General features: G+C 41.2%; 1 protein-coding gene across 3 annotated transcripts in view; it reads right to left on the bottom strand.

The window, feature by feature from the left end:
* Positions 1–19,551, bottom strand: part of RAPGEF4 (Rap guanine nucleotide exchange factor 4) — a 179,818-nt gene that overhangs the window by 135,277 nt on the left and 24,990 nt on the right. For all 3 annotated transcript variants that reach the window (XM_083348080.1, XM_083348078.1, XM_083348079.1), the window contains exon 4: positions 14,722–14,868. In XM_083348080.1, coding sequence (XP_083204206.1) covers positions 14,722–14,868 — 147 coding nt within the window. The remainder of the gene's footprint in view (positions 1–14,721; positions 14,869–19,551) is intronic.

Here is a 19,551-nt window from a genome sequence, read left to right as displayed (position 1 = left end):
GCCTGATGTCTTAACCCAGACATGTCAAACACAAGGCCCGGGGGCCGGATCTGGCCCGCGAAGTGGTTTCATGTGGCCCGCGAAGCCATCCTGGAAACAGTGAGGGAACGGCCCCCACTGCCTTGGCCCTGGCCCAGAGACCCTCTTTGTGCCAGAGACCCTCAGATCTGTCCCACTCCTGCCCAGGCCCCCCATAGGCACCCTTGATGCGAACGATGTAGAGCTGGCCACGCCCACCCAGTAGGCCATACGCACTCTAGCCACGCCCACCCAGTAGGCCACGCCCACCCTGGCCATACCCACCCGGCCCCCTGAGGGCAACTGCAATGCTGATGCGGCCCTCAATGAAATTGAGTTTGACACCCCTGCCTTAACCATTACCCCAAATTGCTTCTCAAATATAATTTACTTTGGGAAAATTACTTAACTTCTCCAAATTAGAATAATAAAAAAACTCTTTTATCCTAAAACTGGAAGCAGCTAGTAAATACAGAGAATGAATTCTTTGTTTTCCCTTAAATTCTAGCATCTTTATTTAACCACTGACTGGGACAAACAACAGCACATGATCCTATTGCGAAATATTGTAATTAGCTGAAACTGCAGGGACCATATTAGTTGAGGGACAGTTGTCAGGCACAAGCAACCACATTCAGGCATGAAAGGTTCAAGTTATCTACTGCATCCTAACTATAATACAGGAATCTTCCCCAGACTGCTTGCCTTCTCTTAGAAATAAACAGGTAAGGCTACATGGAACTTCGGGGTGGTGGGGGTGGTGGGGGGTAGTCAGTCTCAGGTCATTTGTGGCTGTACAACAACTCAAGGCTAACTCCCCACTTGATCCCTCTTCCATGCCTGGCTGATAGTTTCCCAATAATAGTCCTGTTATCTAAGTTGCCAACAAATGGAGGGGGGGGGGGGGACAATCATTTCTACTCTTGGACCTGAAGTGTCAAAGGATCTGAATGTCTACAAGTGAATAAGAAGATATTATTGTGTCACAGTCCATCTGAAGACCTGTTTTAGTAGAGATGTTTGGGTACAGCATATACCCAATGACGCACTTTCCCGTGTCTTGTTGTTCAGATGCCTGGCTTCCTTGCTAAAGGTGGAACAGTTCGGTTTATCTGGTTCTTTTAATTGATATATCCATCAATACTGAAATAAAGCGAAGTATTCATCTCTAAATAAGGCTGAACATTAGTGATGCCAGGTAGACACTAACATTTTAGCCAGCAGAAATAAAACATTAATGCTCACTACTTAGGAAGAGACATCATAATATTATCAAGTGAGAAACCAAGGACAGCTTTGTGTATGAATACAGTATAAATGGATTTGGCTAAATTATTTTCCTATACCCAATAATGGCATTATTACTTCTGAGAGAAAGAAAAATATGCTTCAACTTCCACTACTTGAATATCAAATGCTATCACATGTAGACATAACTGAAGTGCATACAAAGGTTGATGGTAAAAAAAAATCAAGAGGGTGATAGAAGAATTGGGAAGACCTGGCTACACATCCAGGCCTTTGGCAAGGTAGAGTGAGACCTTTCATTTTACTGCACCTGCCATCTTTACCTTCATTTTTAATGTTATTTGTTTTATTGTAATTTCTTTATTTGATTGTTATGAGCCACCCAGGGTAACTGAGAAACATGCGGCATAAAAGTTTAAGAAATTATGATCAGAACCTCACCACTTTGTATGCAGCCATGATTTTGATTCATGTACAAAAGGAATGGGGCTTCAGTCACATGATTGAAATCACCATCTTAATTTTTTTGACTGTTCTTACGGATGTCCCTGAATCAGATATCAAGATCTATTTGCTTAAAAAATAAAGACTCACATAATTGCACTTCTGGAAACTCTTATGTACGTGAAGCTCTCTTATTATAGTATTGATGTTTGCAAACTCACTATTATTAATTCTGCCTATATAAGTGACCTAAGTGTAATGGATCAATTGGGAAAAAAAAGGGATTCTGTTATCTTCAGATGTGCACTAAACTGTAAATTATACTATTCATGGCAATTTGTGTCACAAAATGGTATTATGAACACTCCCATAAATGGTACGAAATTTAAGTAAATTTAACTATCTGACATATAATAGACTTGTCCAATGTTTTGTTGGGATGTACAACACAGGTTTTGCCAAATTAACTGATTTTACAAAACATGGCAGTATTAAATCAAGGAGTGTGTGTGTGTGTGTGTGTGTGTGTGTGTGTGTGTGTGTACACATACATACATACACACAGAAAGAGACCAAGACAGAGAAAGACAGACAGATAGAATTTGGAGTCTGCCCATCTCAGTCACAGAGAAACTTTGAAATTGATATTAAAAATTCAAAAGGATCCACAAACTTTTAGGCACTACTGCATAGTACCTGAATAATATGCCACTGTTAAATACCCTATCATTTCAGGACTAGAGCACCTGTGGTTTCAACTGCCCCCAGGGCCTTCTCAGTACTGCCACTGTCCATACTGCATAAAATTATGAGGTGATTTTCTTTCCTAAATACTAGATAACCCAGATTCAGGAGACAGGTTGTCCTCGGCTTGCAACAGTTCATTTAGTGACCATTCAAAGTTTTGGCACAGAAAAAAAATGACTTGCCGTATTTTCCGGCGTATAAGACGACTGGGCGTATAAGACGACCCCCCAACTTTTGAGATGATTTTCAAGATTTTTCGTCTAATACACCGGAAAATCAGCGAGCCCGGGAAGGCACGCCCTCCCCTCTCACTGTGGAGGAAGCAGGGCAGGCTGGCGTCTGGCGGGAGCCGGCAGGGCAGTCCTGCGCACGCGCAGCCGGGGAGTGCGTGTGTGTGCAGGACTGCCCTGCCGGCTCCCGTCCGACGCTCTTCCCTCTTGAGGCAGCATCCCCGAGGACTCCTTAGGAGCCGGGGAGCGATGCTGCCTCAAGAGGGAAGAGCGTCGGGCGGGAGTCGGCAGGGCAGTCCTGCACACGCGCACACTCCCCGGCTGTGCGTGCGCAGGACTGCCCTTCTGGCTCCCGCCAGACGCCAGCCTGCCCTGCTTCCTCCACAGTGAGAGGGGAGGGCGTGCCTTCCCGGGCTCGCTGATTTTCCGGCGTATAAGACGACTGGGCGTATAAGACGACCCCCCAACTTTTGAGATGATTTTCGTGGGTTAAAAAGTCATCTTATACGTCGGAAAATACGGTATAAGTTTTTCATACTTATGACCATTGCAGTATTCTCATAGTCATATGATCAAAATTCAGATGCCTGGCAACTGGTTCATATTTATGACGGTTGCAATGTCCAGGGATCATGTGATCACCTTTAGCGACCTTCTGACAAGCAAAATCAATGTAGAAGCCAGATTCACTTAACAACTGTATTACTGACTTACCAACTGCAGTGATTCACTTAACTTTCTGACAGTGAGAACAATCAACCAATGGAACAGCTTGTCTTCAGAAGTTGTGGGAGCTTCATCCCTGGAAGCTTTTAAGAAGACACTGGGCTGCCACCTGTCAGAAATGATGTAGGGTCTCCTACTTGGGCAGGGGGTTGGACTAGATGACCTACAAGGTCCCTTCCTCTGTTAATAACTCTGTTATTCTATTCTATTCTATTCTATTCTATTCTATAACTGTGGCAATAAAAGTCGTAAAATGGTGCAAAACTCACTTAATGAAACTTTCACTCAGAAATGTTGGGCTCAATTGTGATCATAAGTCAAGGGTTACCTGCAGTCTTTGAACACTATATTTATTCTAGGAATAAATGAAGCAGGAATTTGTTTTTATCATCTTGTTGGGTATCCTGAACATTTAATCAACATGCACTAATTTAATTATCCTCTTCTGCAGCACTCTCCAAGGAGACCAGCAACTTGATGCATGGAGCAAGGCAACAATTACACTAGCAGGATTTACTGGCTGAGCATGTTCCATCTCGGCACTGTTGCCATTATCTAGAGATATACAAACAGCTAAACAATGGGGGAAATTGTTGACCTTTGCTGTGTGATGATAATGTCCTTCTGCCATGGATCAACTTGCTTTAACCTTTTAGAAACAAAGAATTGTAGTCTGTAGAATCATCAAATAGGTTTCATACTTTGAAATTTTGAAAGCAGTTTTATACTTTAACAAGGCAGTGAATGAATGTCCAACAGGAAGGTGAATAATAACTCAACCAATCGCTGAGGTCCTTGAGTATAAACTTTATTTTTGAACATCCGCTTCTAGCCTTGAATTATTTTGGCTACTCCTAATATTTCAAACTTAGTCACTTGGCTAAGATGGGAGGTGTAGAAATTTAATAAATAAATAACATATGGTTGCTCTCAAAATGTTAATCACGACTCAGGCCAGGCTAGTACCTTGAATAGGAGACCATCTACAGCAGACATGTCAAACACAAGGCCCGGGGGCCAGATCTGGCCCGTGAAGTGGTTTCATGTGGCCCGCGAAGCCATCCTGGAAACACTGAGGGAACGGCCCCCACTACCTTGGCCCTGGCCCAGAGACCCTCCTCCTGCCAGAGACCCCCAGATCTGTCCCACTCCTGCCCAGGCCCCCATAGGCACCCTTGATGCAAACGAGGTAGAGCTGGCCACGCCCACCCAGTAGGCCATACACACTCTAGCCACGCCCACCCAGTAGGCCATGCCCACCCTGGCCATACCCACCCGGCCCCCTGAGGGCAACCGCAATGCTGATGCGGCCCTCAATGAAATTGAGTTTGACACCCCTGATCTACAGCAATAGGCTAGACTGGGAAATTGAAAGGGAAAAAATCCCAGAGATTGAAAGAATTCACTCAAACTACTTCCACTCTATTGTTCAGAAAATGTCTCCCCAAAGAATTATCACTGACAAGTCAATTCAATCACCCAGAATGAGCTCAAAGGAAAGGAGATTCTGTATATTTATACTATAGAGATAGTTACAAATTTGGAAGTCAGTGTTTGCCAAATGCCACAGTCACGAAGCTTATTGGGTGATTGTGTGTCTTCTGCTCCCTTTCATCCCAGGCTCACAAGCACAGTTCTGTGGGGATAAAGAAAGGGGCAACCTCCACGTACATCACCTTGAGATATAAGGCAGGCAATTGAAAAGGTAGGGCAGGGTTAGTGTACACAAGGACATCTGAAGCCCCGGTAAATTTATTGGACCGCAGATGGCAAAGAAAGGGAGCATAACCTACTATAAAAATTATTATCTTGATTGAGAACAGTAAGGATACAAACAGTTTCACTTCCAGATGAGACAGAGAGAAGAAAAGACAAATAGGAAACACCATAGTCACATTATACCCTCTTGTAACCATGTTTTGGATCATGCATTCAAAACAGATGTAATAAATAGTTAAGTAATTAGATTTAGATCAAGTTATTTATTAACTTGAATTAACCTTCCAAATGCTCTAAATTTGTTACTGGACTGCAAACCATAAAAACCAGCAATTTATTATTATTTTTTTTAAAAAAAGACATTTTCAGATAGTTCCAAAAAGGGCTTATGGAGTTCAGAACTTATGTCATGATAAATAAGGACTTTGGATTCTGTGGTTAATTTATTAGGGGCAAACCTTTTCTCACTAGGTTTCAAACCTTCAAAGCAACCAAGTTTCTTCAAAGAAAAGAAACAGCTTACTCTTTCCCCATAAAAGAGAACTGGGCACAAGAGTGAAACCAATATACTGTTGCTAAATAAGTACAAAGAATGATTTAGAAGGCCAAGTTAATGTTAATGCAACGCTAAAATGTATGAATGTGCTCAAGTAGAATGAGAAGATACAACAGTGGGACTAGAAGTTAGTTGAGCTGGCACAAAAAGTACATCACATTACACAGTTTCGACACACCACAATGAGGCGTAAGAAAGAAACCATTCACATGATCCCTTGGAATGAAATGAAAGCTCAGAGAGGTTTCTGGTTGCTTGACAGAATTAAAACCGATTTCCTGGAAGTTAAATAACTATGGAAATGCAAAGCATGAGCTGTCACAAGGAATTATCTATATATAATCTGAGAAACTGATCTGTCTGGGAAGGAGAAGCATTTCAGATTTGCACAATTTTCTCACCCAGACTCTGAGGTAGCTCAGTATGGTGCCCCCTTGAGTTAGATCAGGGGGGGTCTTCAAACCTGGCCCTTTTATGACTTGTGGACTTCAACTCCCAGAATTCCTCAGCTAGCATGCCTGGCTGAGGAATTCTGGGAGTTGAAGTCCACAAGTCATAAAAGGGCCAAGTTTGAAGACCCCTGAGTTAGATGAATAGATGTTTCAAGACAGAATCTGCATTAGCAAGACTTCCCCAAAAGCAACATCCTTTAGCAATGGAGTATATGATATTTAATTTTTATTTAATCAATGAAGAACATAATTAGACTCTGGCTCTAATTCTTCAGGACATTGCTTTCGTTAGCTGTCTGCAGAATAAAATGAATTACTGACGCAATTCAAAAGACAATACAATGCACAGAACCTGAGCATATTTTAGCTCCGATATTACAGGTAACCCTCACTTAGAAACCACAATTGGAATTGGCAACTTTTTGCTAAGTGTTGCAGTCGCTAAGCAGAAAATCATGTGACTGTGATGGGTGTACAATATCATTTCCCACTTCATCATTAAGTAAGTCACTCTGGGGTGGTTAAGCAAAACCTCATGTGACTGTGACTTGTGAGTTCACTTCCATGTACTCCCTTAACTCTGCTTTTCACAATCCAGTTAGAAACATGGAAAAGGTGATGATGTGACTGCAATAGTTGTAAATCTCAGGATTGGTTGCAAAGCTTTTTTTTTTAACATCATTGTATCTTTGAACTATCATTTATCAAGGCAATAAGCAAGGAATAACTGCCCAAAAAGAGGATATGTACCGTTAGTTTCTTGCTATATTGTTAAGGACCTGATAGTATCTTTAAAAAAATCAACACTTCAGACATTTACAATACTGAGCAATGTAACCTGCTGGTCAACACACCTAGGTCATGAATATTTGAAGAGGTAAATATTTTGTGATGAGGCATTATTAGAAGAATTTCTATGCGACTGACTTATATCATCCTTTCTCTCCTGTACTCTACACTGCAGCCTTGGCTCATGCTAAAAAATAAGACAATAAAAGATATACAGTATACATCAACATTGCTAATGGAATGAGAAGAGATGAGGAAAGCAACAATAAGGAAAGAGAATTTGAAGTGCACAATTCCAGAAATGTCTTAGCTAGAAAATGCACACTTGTACACTCCAAGGACGCTGTCATTGTTGGGGCCTGCAGCTATTCTTATAGTTCCCCAATAATGGCCTTCACATGCTACCAAAGTGCCATTATCACTGTTTTTAATTATTATGATCAACTGTCAAGAATATCAAAAGTGGACAATAGTGTGCAGCATTTTTGCAAATTCCGGTACATCAGTATTGAGCACGTGTACCATGCCTGATCACTCCTACTTGCTCTTCTGCTGAGTGGAGCAGCTAACAAACCAGAGATCCCGATTCTGTGATTCACTTAACGTTACATCTCAGCTTAGATCCTTTGGCTTATGGCTGTCTAATAAGCCAAAATAAGAAGCCAAGGACAAACATTAGTGTTTGATTCTAATTTGCCAAGAGGGGTAGGAGGGAGTCCAACTCAGATCTAATGTTAGGTAACTCCATCTTTTATTTTAAAATAAAAATCTTCCCCATCTTTGTTAAAATAAACACACACACACACTTTTATTTTTAGCTATTCTTACTGACATGAGAACCAAGTAAAGGGGTATGGGGTGAGGAATCAGACAGCAATGATATATACCTGGTTAAAAGGTCTGGACAACGAATATATTTTAGACAACAAAAGGACAAGGAATTTCCAGTAAAATTATAAGGGTTTTGAATTATTTTTATATAAAATTCTAACTTGTTTGCTAGCCTTAGTCTTTTTGAAAATAATTAATGTTTGTTTGGGATCATCTGAGCAATCCCCACCCCAAAAGTTTTAACATTCTACAATCTGACAGACAGCGACTCTGTCACTGGTTGCTTGAACAATCTTGTATATCATGATCTATTTATTTAAGAGAGTTTTAAAAGAGACGTGTGCTATTGGAGTTAATTCTATTTCACCCGAAGTTAGGTGTGCAGAGACTCTTCTAGACCAGGGGTCTTCAAACTTGGCCCTTTTATGACTTATGGACTTCAATTCCCAGAATTCCTCAACCAGGCATGCTAGCTGAGGAATTCTGGGAGTTGAAGTCCACAAGTCATAAAAGGGCCAGGTTTGAAGACCCCTGTTCTAGACGGAGAGGTGAGGCATTGACTAGTGAGTAACAATTGCAAAAAATGAACTCTCCAAAGAAGTAGAAAACCTGGTGAAGCTTATTCTCCTCAATTTCTGGAGAGTTCAGAGAGAGATTGACAATAAAAACAGATTACTTGGGAGCTCAACAATCCAAACCAAGAAGTCAAATTAACTCTCAAAGTATCTAACTGAGGAAATAAATGGATCTGGAAACAGCAGTTTGAGGCTTGTTCTCTTGCTGTCTCTCTATACTTGGCTGCGAGCATATAGAAACTCCTTACTTAAGTAATCCCTGGCATCTTTCATTTTCTCTTAGTAAGGCTTTCCAGTGTGAGGAGCCACCTTTTTTCTCTCTGTCAGAGCAATGGCCTGAGTCCCAGCCAAGCAGCAGAGAAGGGTGGGAGTTTGTTTACATAGGCCTGATAGAAGTAATCCAGCAGATGCTTTCTCTGCAGCAAGGGTCTTCAAACTTGGCCCTTTTATGACTTGTGGACTTCAACTCCCAGAATTCCTCAGCCAGCGTGCCTCACCCAGACTCTGAGGTAGCTCAGTATGGTGCCCCCTTGAGTTAGATCAGGGGGGGTCTTCAAACTTGGCCCTTTTATGACTTGTGGACTTCAACTCCCAGAATTCCTCAGCCAGCGTGCCTCACCCAGACTCTGAGGTAGCTCAGTATGGTGCCCCCTTGAGTTAGATCAAGGGGGGTCTTCAAACTTGGCCCTTTTATGACTTGTGGAATTCTGGGAGTTGAAGTCCACAAGTCATAAAAAGGCCAAGTCTGAAGACCCCTGCTCTGCAAGCTTCGCTTTGTTGTCCTCTGTCTTTCTTCTCCAAACCCCCACTCATTCTCCTTTTTTCTTCAGAGCAGTCTTTATGCTTAGCAACCTCTGAGTCTGCAGGTACTCATAGTATGGAGCAGTGTTTCTCAATCTTGGGCATTTCAAAACCTGCAGAATTCTGGGAATTGAAGTTCATTCATCTTGGCCCAAGTTGAGAAACTCTGGTCTGGGACGATGGCTTACTCACAAGGAGTCAGGTGTTTTCCATGCATCACATTAAGACTATAAACAGGTTTTCATTTTTCAATAATATTGCTTAATCATTGTTCGCAATATTTACATTTATAAAATTTATAGGCAAGGCCAACAACAACGTTCATAAATGCGATTGTTTTACCTTTATGAAATACATCCTGGCATATATTTCACATAGCCTGACTTGAGGAATCGCTTAAGAAGGATGGACATGATGTATCTGCAGAATCAGAACTTACATAAGGCTGAGCAAGCTCCCCTTTCAAGGAAGTAAATGCTTCCTCTGGAGCAGAAAATACCTTTCTTTTATATGTGTGTATGTGCATAAATAGTACATTTTTGTAAACATTACATTATATAAACAGAAAGAAGAGAGAGTAGAAGGGGATAAAAAGTGCAAAAGAAAAAGGAAAAAAGAAAGAGAAAAATAAGAATGCAATGAAGAGAAACGGAATGGGCAAAAGAAATGATTGTTGTGGTCCGTCGACTGCCAGCAGAGCTAGCAGCAGAGTCAGACCGGGAGTGTGTGTGTGTGTGTGGGGGGGGAGCCTTGATCAACTTCAGAGCCTTTGGAAAGCTCTGAGGAGGAAGCAGAATCAGAGGCAGAGCTGGGGCCATCTGTCTGTGCCCAGGCGGAGAGGTAGCTGTTTTTGGGGCATGAGCTGAGTGAGGAGGAGAAACAGATGAGGCCCATCCCAGATGCGCGTTTGCTCAGAGAGGAAAGGAGAGGACAGCAACGGAAGGGAATAAGCTGGCTCTCAGGGAAAAGAAGACGTAGATGCTAGCCAGCCCCTCCCTGGCTGGGAAACAAATACCATGTTTTCCCGAAAATAAACCCCACCCGAAGAAAAAGACCTACCCTGATTTCTGGGGGTAGGCCTAATATAAGCCCTACTCCCAAACTAAGCCCTAATTAGGGCCCCGCCCACTCCGTCCCTCCTGGCTGCCGCAATGGGGCAGGAGGCCGTGCAGCACATTGTGCCATTGCTGCCACAAGGCGAGTCCGGTGGGGGAGGGGGTGGGGCTGCCCCACACACCCTGCACCCACTTCCTTCAGCCCCCCTCCAGCCTGGCCATTCTTTGCTCCCTTTCACTCCCCTCCTGAGACCGACTGCCACGCTACCGTATGGAGGATGGGCGGGGTAGACTTGGTCCCCCACCGCCGTTTCGGAGCCAGGGGGAAGTGATGGCGAAAGGCTCCGCTGCTGCTGTGCGCCGCTGGAGGGGCTTTCTTCCAGGTCTACCCCGCCCATCCTCCGTACGGTAGCATGGCAGTCCGGCTCGGGAGGGGAGTGAAAGGGAGCAAGGAATGGCCTGGCTGGGGGGAGCTGAAGGAAGCGGGCGCAGTGTGCATGGGGCAGCTCCACCCCCTCCCCCACCTGCCTTGCCTCATTTTGGTGGCAGTGACGCGATGTGCCGCGCGGCCTCCTGCCACGAGCGGCTGTAGCAGAAGTGGGCCAGCAGCTATGCAGGCTCCTGCTGGATGGGGTTGTTGGTGCCACCACCACGAGGCGAGACAGGTGTCATGAAAAATATAAGACACCGCCCGAAAGTAAGACCTAATGCCTCTTTTGGAGGCAAAAATAATATAAGATCGGGTCTTACTTTAGGGAAACATGGTAGTAGGGGTTTGGGAGTGGACTGTTGTTGCAGATAACTGTTTTCCAGGATATATCAATCAAGTTGAACTCCTTTGTCAGAACCAGGTTTGTCAGGACTACTTGCTTTGTATTTGAGGTGCCAACTGATTCTCCCCGCTGGGAACTAATATCCATTATGTCCATTATGGAGTGAATTTGCCTCAACCAGTGTGAACAGGGACTGTTTCTGCTTGGCTTAATGCTTGAAAGATTTTCTCTGTAGAGTTCTCAAGTGAACAGAGACTGTTCTTGCCCTGTGTCAGAAGGGGAAAAGTCTTTCTTTTGTGACTACTTCTTTTTGGTTTTGTCTAGACAACGTGAACAAAGATTGTTCCTGCCCTGTTTTAATAAAAGGGGTTTGTTTTACTCACGAGTAAGTGGTTTCTCTTTACTTGCAAAGGCTGGGTCACACCAGTGACTTCCAACCTTCATCACAACCAGTATCAATAAATTTAGTGACTCCTCACTCCAAGGTTACAAACATTTATCATTTTATCCCATATTATATCTACAAATAAATCCATGAATCATCTTTTTTAGTCTTGGTCTCAGAAGAAAGTCCATAAAGGGTTGCCAGAGATAATAAACATATCTTGTTTTAATTTTGATCAAATAAATCAACTTCTTCTATTTCTAACAATCTTAATCTTTAGTTCATCTTAAACTTATATCATATGAACAGCAATTCCATCATTAACCACCCTCATGAAATCTTTATATCTATTTTTCTCAAGCCCAAAGAACCATAAATGACACATGGAATTACTTCTGAGAACTTTATTGTTATTCATTTACAGACAGAATCTTGCCAGACTAAAGCAACTATCTGCATAACTATAGACATCCTCTGGGAACTACTAAGGAGGGTCTGTCCTTCTCTTCTTGACATTCCACGGTTTGCTTTCTCTTTGTCCCCTGGTAAGGAGCCCCTCCCTCCTGTGACTCCAGACTACATTCCACCACAATTTCATTACAAAGCAGTGTAAATGCCTAATGACATAATATTCGTAAAGTGTAATACTTTGGAAGTGTAATACTTTGGTTAACATTGGTGTGTGTGTGTGTATGTACCGGTATATATATATATATATATATATATATATATATATATATATATATATATATATATATATATATATATATATATATATATATATGTGTGTGTGTGTGTGTGTGTGTGTGTGTGTGTGTGTGTGTGTGTGTGTATGTATGTGTATGTGTGTGTGTATGTATGTATATATATATATGTGTGTGTATATATATATATATATATATATCAGCCCATCTCATGCTTGTGTGAAAGTATGTGCTTTTATCAGTGCAAAATTGTCATTAGTACATACCTTCTCACAAGTGTTGCATGGGTTAAATTTATACATTTGAATTAAGTCTTTTAAATTTGGTTTGCTTTTTAAAAAATCATTATGATCCTTTCAAATAATTCATGTGATAATTATGCAACATTTCTAACCATTATTTATCTAATTGTTTTTTTCTTAAATAGATTTTAATAATCTGGCATTTTTTTAAGGCAGTAGCTCAGAAATTAGATTTTTGCTCAATACAAGTCATACGCCCAGAAGAACATGAGACAAGGCCTTATGGTTATTGAATCACTCCTTGTTGTTAATTCTTATATCTTCTCCTTGCCATCTCTGCTCAAATTAAGAAAAGCCTTTAGGCATTTTATTTGGAAAAGACTGTGCTTCTGTGTTATATTTGTAAATCACCTTCTTGTCAAGCTATATATCGCGGTAATTAATTCCCTTACTATCAGAATCTCAGCAGCCAAATTGAAGATAAACACCTGAAGGCGTAATAAGTACTGCATTTTATAATATCTATAAGTAAATTAATTTTCTCATTATATCTTGACTTATACACCAAAGGACATTGATAAAAGGAAAAAAAAAGAACTGTAATATTCCATATTATATGCTGCTGAGGTTTCTCACGCACATAAATCAATATCAAAACTCGTAGATTAGCCCTTGAGAGCAATTTGAGGATTTGGAATTTTCCTATTTCAAGAATAAAATCTTAAAAGCTCAAGGGAAGTTATTGCTTTTTACAGATAAGAGATCGGACATCTTAATCCTCCAGAACTTTTATCTCATGCAAGCTGCTACCACAGCTGCCAGCGTAAAGCTAGATGTCTCTACGGATGAACATGATACGCAGAAGAGCAGATGTTCATGGACAGGATGTTATTTAAACAGTAGCCATCAGAGGGAAAGGAAATAGCCCATTTTGGGAGGGCTGGCAGAAGAAGGGTAGTATTTGTTCTTTTCACTGAACAATTACCGAGATAGTGAGAGTGGTTTGGGGAAAAAAACAGTTTACTTCTCTAGGCTCGTCAAAAGAACAACTGTTCTATGGAAAGAAGGAGGAAAAGGAGGATCAGGGATCTGATGAAAATCTAGACTCGGGGCAAAGCATCTTCCTATCTCCCAGAAAGCCACCTCCCAAAACCACCTACATGAACTGGTCACATGACAACTGAATCTTCCTCCAAACCTGGAAAGAGTACAAAGGTTTGAATTATAAAGCTACTTTGGAGATGGAGGGCAACTGTCACCCCTAAGTTTGTTCCTCAACTTCCCATAGCCCTGCAGCATCAATAATCAGAAGCGACTGCCTTACTCTGCCTTATGTTTGCCTGCCATCTGATAATGCACAAGTGGCAAAGGGAAAGACAGTACCGTATAGTCAAGTAATTTAATTATTTTTTTTTCTGGAAGGGTCCATATATTCTTGAAGCCAATCCCCCTGTCTATGATCTAGCCAAGAAACATTTTTTCAGGGGGTTAATATTACTTCTAATATTGTATGTGAAGGATGTCTCCAGCTCCATACATGTTCAATTGCTGTCCAAAAGCTTGGCAACCACAGGGAAACATTCCCCAGATCAGGAAAACATAATATTTTTATAGTCTATCAATTAAAGGCCCATGTCCCACAAAATATTAGTTCTGTAGATTAAAATAAGTAAATTCCTGAGGCCAATGCTCTAAATGCCCTAAAGAACATCTAGCTCAGGAGGCATCGGTTCACTTTATTGGCGTGAGTTAATACTTCCTAAGTCATCTTTTTGAGTTTTAAAATATTACTCTCCAAATTCTAGTAGATTAGTATGTTAAGCATGAACTATGCTTACTAAGCATGAAGATACAACTAATTAAAAAGTAAGAGCTTCATCAGTCCATCTCCCATTCGCCAATTAATGAGGTTATTTTTCAAAGTTATCCTCATTTTGCTACTAATTCTAAAATTCCCCAAACACCACAAATCTCCAACAGCATCCTGCCTTTCACGCTGTACAGCTGAATAGCATTTAAGAGATTATCAGTTAAATCATGTCAATATAATAAATATTTAATAGAGTATTTAATAGAAGAAATGGTAAGATAAAAAGTATGTCAGATTACAGATTGCATACGTAAATTAATTTTTAAAAAGAAAGAGGGAATGGAGAGCCTTTTTTAAAAACAAAAGTATTTATGCGCACCTCAAAAATAACGATCTGCCAATTTGTTGAACATGTTTTTGCTTCTCTTCACTCTCATTCTGAAAAATATTTCATAGAAGCAAGATCCACAGAGATACTGTAGCTTATGGAGAACTGCAAGCTGCCCCACTGAATGTACATATAACCTATCCATGCAATATGCTGTATGATTTAGACCGCTTGACCTTTGTTCCGTCTCCCTATTTTAACTTGGATCAATCAGTCTTTTGAGCTTACCTCCCAAAGTGCCTTGAAATCTTTCTGCTCAATGCGCAGGAGTTCACTGTTTTCCCTTGTAACAATAGTAGCATGACGAGGGGTGTTATCCAAGACCGACTCTCCAAACGCTGTCCCTATTCCCAAGGTGCATATTGTCACAGCATCCTGTGAAGCAGAGTTAAAGAGACAGGCACTCAGCCTTTGGATGTCAAAGGGTGTAGGAACTACTGTCTTGCCAAAGATACACTATCTAACAATGCTTAGGAAATGACAACTCATTTCCTACAAGTAGTGTATTTGTCCTTTAGGAAAGCCTTGTCCTGTTTCAAACTAATGCTTATCCTCTGAATGTTTAGTCTACATCAAGTATTGATAAAAAAAGAATGGCATCTATTCTCTAAAGAGTGGCTTTCTAGTGTCAAAATCTAGTCCTCACATTAGGTAGTTACTATATTTCTGCTGTAAAAAATCTGAACATCTACTACATTGCAGCAAAATTGGGCCACGTACCCCCCTGGTGGCTAGCGGTCTGATTTGCATATGCACAAACAGGCTGCACACACCAGCCCGTTGCTAGCCGCTCCATTTGCGCCCGCTCGCTAGCACGAGTGGGGGAGAATGCACGCCCATGCATGCATGCACTGGCCAGCCATTTCTGTGGCCCGCTGGCCATGAGCCCGCAGCCCGGTCCTGGGCCCCAGCCCATATGTTGGGGACCCCTGATCTAATGGTTAACTGAAGTTCTGCAAGAGAAGTACAGACATCTTTGTTAGGATAATGGGCAAACCAATGTTCAGGCTTTAATACAAATTGAACAGTCCAATACACAAATACTTCTTCACGTTGCCAATTCGATTCCTTTGATCCTGATGGGGCTCAAGGTTGACTCAGCCTTCCATCCTTCCGAAGTCAGTAAAATGAGGACCCAGATTGTTGGGGGGCAATATGCTGACTCCGTAAACTGCTTAGAGAGGGCTGTAAAAGCAATGTGAAACGCTATATAAATCTAAGTGCTATTGCTACTGCTATCTACTTGGTCTTATCACCTCAGTTACTTCAAAATGCAGAAAGCCAATCCAGCGTGAAAGGGACTGCCACTCTCGAATTGGCCTTTTTAGCCACACCAGATGCTGCTTTAGGACCTCTTTCCAGAGCACAATACCATAGTCTCTTCGAGACTGAAGGATGCCAATGAAATGAATGAATCCACTGTGTTTTGGGAGCCTGCCTGATTGTTTTATTGCATTATACCCCAAGTTTTTCAACATCCTGCTTTGCAGCCATTAACAACAGGACCAAGAATTACGCATCTTGTTTAGTCCTAGTAGTTCCCAATATTCAAGGAATTACATTTAAAATGTTCTTTTTGCTCTTCTTTTAATATTATTCATATGCTACAGGACACCACCTAATTATTTCATCTTTGATTCATACTTTTTCCTTGAGTCTATTAACAGCACCATGATGACTCGCTGTCTTTGACATTTTAGAAACATAGAAAACAGCCTAATACCAAGTCTACTGTCTTCCCAGCATAACATCCCCAATATTGAAAGACTATTGATTCTACCTTTGTTTTAGAAAGAAGCCTTGCCTACTGATGCCAATGATTTTGGCTCACAAAAGAAAACCCAAAACCTGTGATCTTTGTTCATAACAAAACATATTGATGTCAAAATGACACATCATGTGTAATGTTGTGTAGCCGGTTCTTTGGCGCAAGAATGAAGATGAGGCAAGTGAGTATAGGAAAACTCATGGTTTATTGCTTGCAAGATCTTAACAGAAAATTGGGCTGTAACCAGCCGCAATATATAGTCTAGCCCCTAGGCGGCAGCAAATAGGTTTGAAACAACCATTTGCCGCCTAGGGACAGCCAATAGCAGCATTGGAGACTTGTAGTCTGGGTTGCTGGAGAGCCGTTAGCTGGTCCAGCAACCCACATGGTATCTTTTATCTTTTAGTTTTTGTAAATTTCTGTGTTTTATTCTTGCCCTGTACACCGCCCTGAGTCCTCCGGGAGAAGGGCGGTATAGAAATATTAATAAATTAAATTAAATTAAATTACACTAAGCCATGGTTTACTAAGTGCAATGGCTTGACTAACCACAGGATTTCCATTTTCACAATCACTTGGCCTTAGCCAGTGGTGGGATTCAGCCAGTTCACACCACTTTGGCAGAACTGGTAGCTATTTTTTTATTGACCAGGTCCATAATGGACTTCCGGAAGCGGCATCCACACAAAGAACCGGTTGTTCACATATATGAATCCCACCACTGGCCTTAGTACAACATGGGAAGCAGGACAGTTAAGAGATGTGATACTGCTACTTTTTGTTCCATTTTCCTTTTCCGTGAAAATCAAACCTCTCTCTAGTCCTTTTTCAAGAAAGAAGAAAGACCTTGTTCAGAAAGTAAACATTTTAGATAACTTGAGGCATTTCCTATGCCCTAGAAGTATGATTAATCTGATTACATTTAGAAAACATAATTCAGAAAAGGCAATACTGTATAATTGGACAAGGAACAAAAACGAAATCAAGTTCATATACACATCTGTAGATTTTGGGTGACTAAAAAAACTCATCAAAAGTGAGGATGTTTTTCCTGGAAATACAGCAAGTTCTTTTGATAGCTTAGTGGCCAAAGGCTCAATCTCTTTTTGGTGACCATTTTTTAATGGAAAAGTCATGACACGAGCCCATTAAATGGTTTAACACAGCTCTCAAGGAACTCCTTCTGTTCTCATGATCAGAGTTCAAGAATGTGATAAACCTGAGTTATTCCCCACGGAAACTGAGAACCAGCTGATATCCTACTGCTAGCTGCCAGCTGATGGGTCAGCCACTGAGTTTTCTATAGAGAAGATGAGTCAGAAACTTAAAATATGTGATTTGTTTTTGACATAAAAGATTTGATTTATATATTGGTATGTACAAAGTTCATATAACAATCTCATACAAGGAGGCAGTAAACTAATTCTTATTTATCAATCTTGTATACCACTCCCTCTCTCACAAAAGAGACTCTAGGCAGCTTACAGACATTGAATAAAATGCACTATAAAGCATGAAAACAAAAGAAGGATCTTACATTTAAAATTCAATTAAAATGAAATAGAACAGAAAAGGGAGGGAGGGAGCAAAATGCGCACAGATGGAGGAGATGGAGGCATTATCCATGTGCCACCACTCCAAAGTGCCACAAGAGCCCCACTGGGGCTCCATGCTACAGTAGTTTACGCAGCCATGTCTTCAAGGCCTTTCAGAAGGCCAAAAGGCGTGGGAGCAGATCTGACCTGGAAGGGCAAAATGCTCATTAGAAACATCAGAAAGTAATGCTTCAAGTCACATTCTTCAGTCATCTATAACAAGCAAAACTGTGGTTTAAAAAGTCAGTGCTCATGGAGAAACCTGAGTATGAAATAAATAATGGGAATACTTTGTGTCCCAAACTGAGGTGTGGAAAGTGGGAAGTTTTTTTTTTTCTTTCTCTCATGCATCTGGATCTAAACATTCTGAATCTTTCACTCACATCTTGAAGTTCTCCACTGAAGCTAACTAGGGAGCATACGTCTTTATACAACACATGCCTAACCTCAGTGCTTTTTTTGTAAAAGAAAAAAGGTGCCGGAAACTCACACATGTCATACAACCTGCCTTGCCTACCCTACAAGGTTCCATCCAAAAAAGGTGCCGGAACTCCATTCTGAGCATTCTATGAGAAAAAAAGCCCTGCCTAACCTAATAACATTAGTAATGGCTACTGATCTAGATGATTTTAAAAGGGGAATAGACAAATTCATGGGACATTAGAATATTAATAGTTAACAGATTTCGTAGGTAATTTCTATTTCCTGAATTACAAGCAACACCTAAAATACTACCTTGTGGGAGTATTGATGGAGGAGGCTGTCATCCTCATAGCATGGTATAAATTTAAATTAGACCTGTTTCCAAACTGAATAGGCCTTAGTTCTGATCCAAAATAATTCTTCTGAATTTTCTCCCAAATTATTTGTTGCAATAGGAAAATGAGGCTATTGATATTCATAAAAATTAATTTTTCACTGCTATTTAAGTCATCAAAAATTAGCACAACCATTATATTATGTAGGCATATTTGCTAAATATGATCTTTACAGCACATTCTAAATATGATGTGAGTTAATTAATAAAAGGAGAACCTGTTTGGTATATAATTAAGGAATCAGCATGGGAACCCAGCTTAGGACAAAAGCCAACTTGGTGACTTGAGCCAGTCCCTCTACCTCAAACAAGGGCAAACCTATACTGAAATCTTTCCAAGAAAACCACAGACACCAGTCCAGGAGTCAACACTGATTCAATAGGTACAAAAGGAAAAAAAATAGTAAAAAGGGTCTCTGGAATTGTAGTATATCTGCACCTATTTGTGATTGGTTTCGGACTATAAATAAATTTTTGAGCAGAACCGAATTGAGTATGTGCCTATTTCCAGTTTATATAACCCAGGTTAAATTAAACGTAGGTGCCTTTAAGGGACGCGGTGGCTCAGTGTGTTAGGACACTGAGCTTGTCGATCAGAAGGTCGGCAGTTTGGCGGGTCAAATCCCGAGTACCACGCGTAACAGAGTGAGCACCTGTTACTCGTCCCAGCTTCTGCCAACCTAGCAGTTCGAAAGCACGTAAAAATGCAAGTAGAAAAATAGGGACCACTACGGTGGGAAGGTAACAGTGTTCCGTGCGCCTTTGGCGTCTAGTCATGCCGGCCACATGACCACGGAGACGTCCTCAGGACAAGCGCTGGCTCTTCGGCTTTGAAACGGAGATGAGCACCGGCCCCTAAAGTCGGAAACGACTAGCAC

Source organism: Vipera ursinii, assembly GCF_947247035.1.
Source record: "Vipera ursinii genome assembly, chromosome: 1".
Taxonomy (NCBI): domain Eukaryota; kingdom Metazoa; phylum Chordata; class Lepidosauria; order Squamata; family Viperidae; genus Vipera; species Vipera ursinii.
This window is presented reverse-complemented; position numbering and strand designations above follow the sequence as displayed.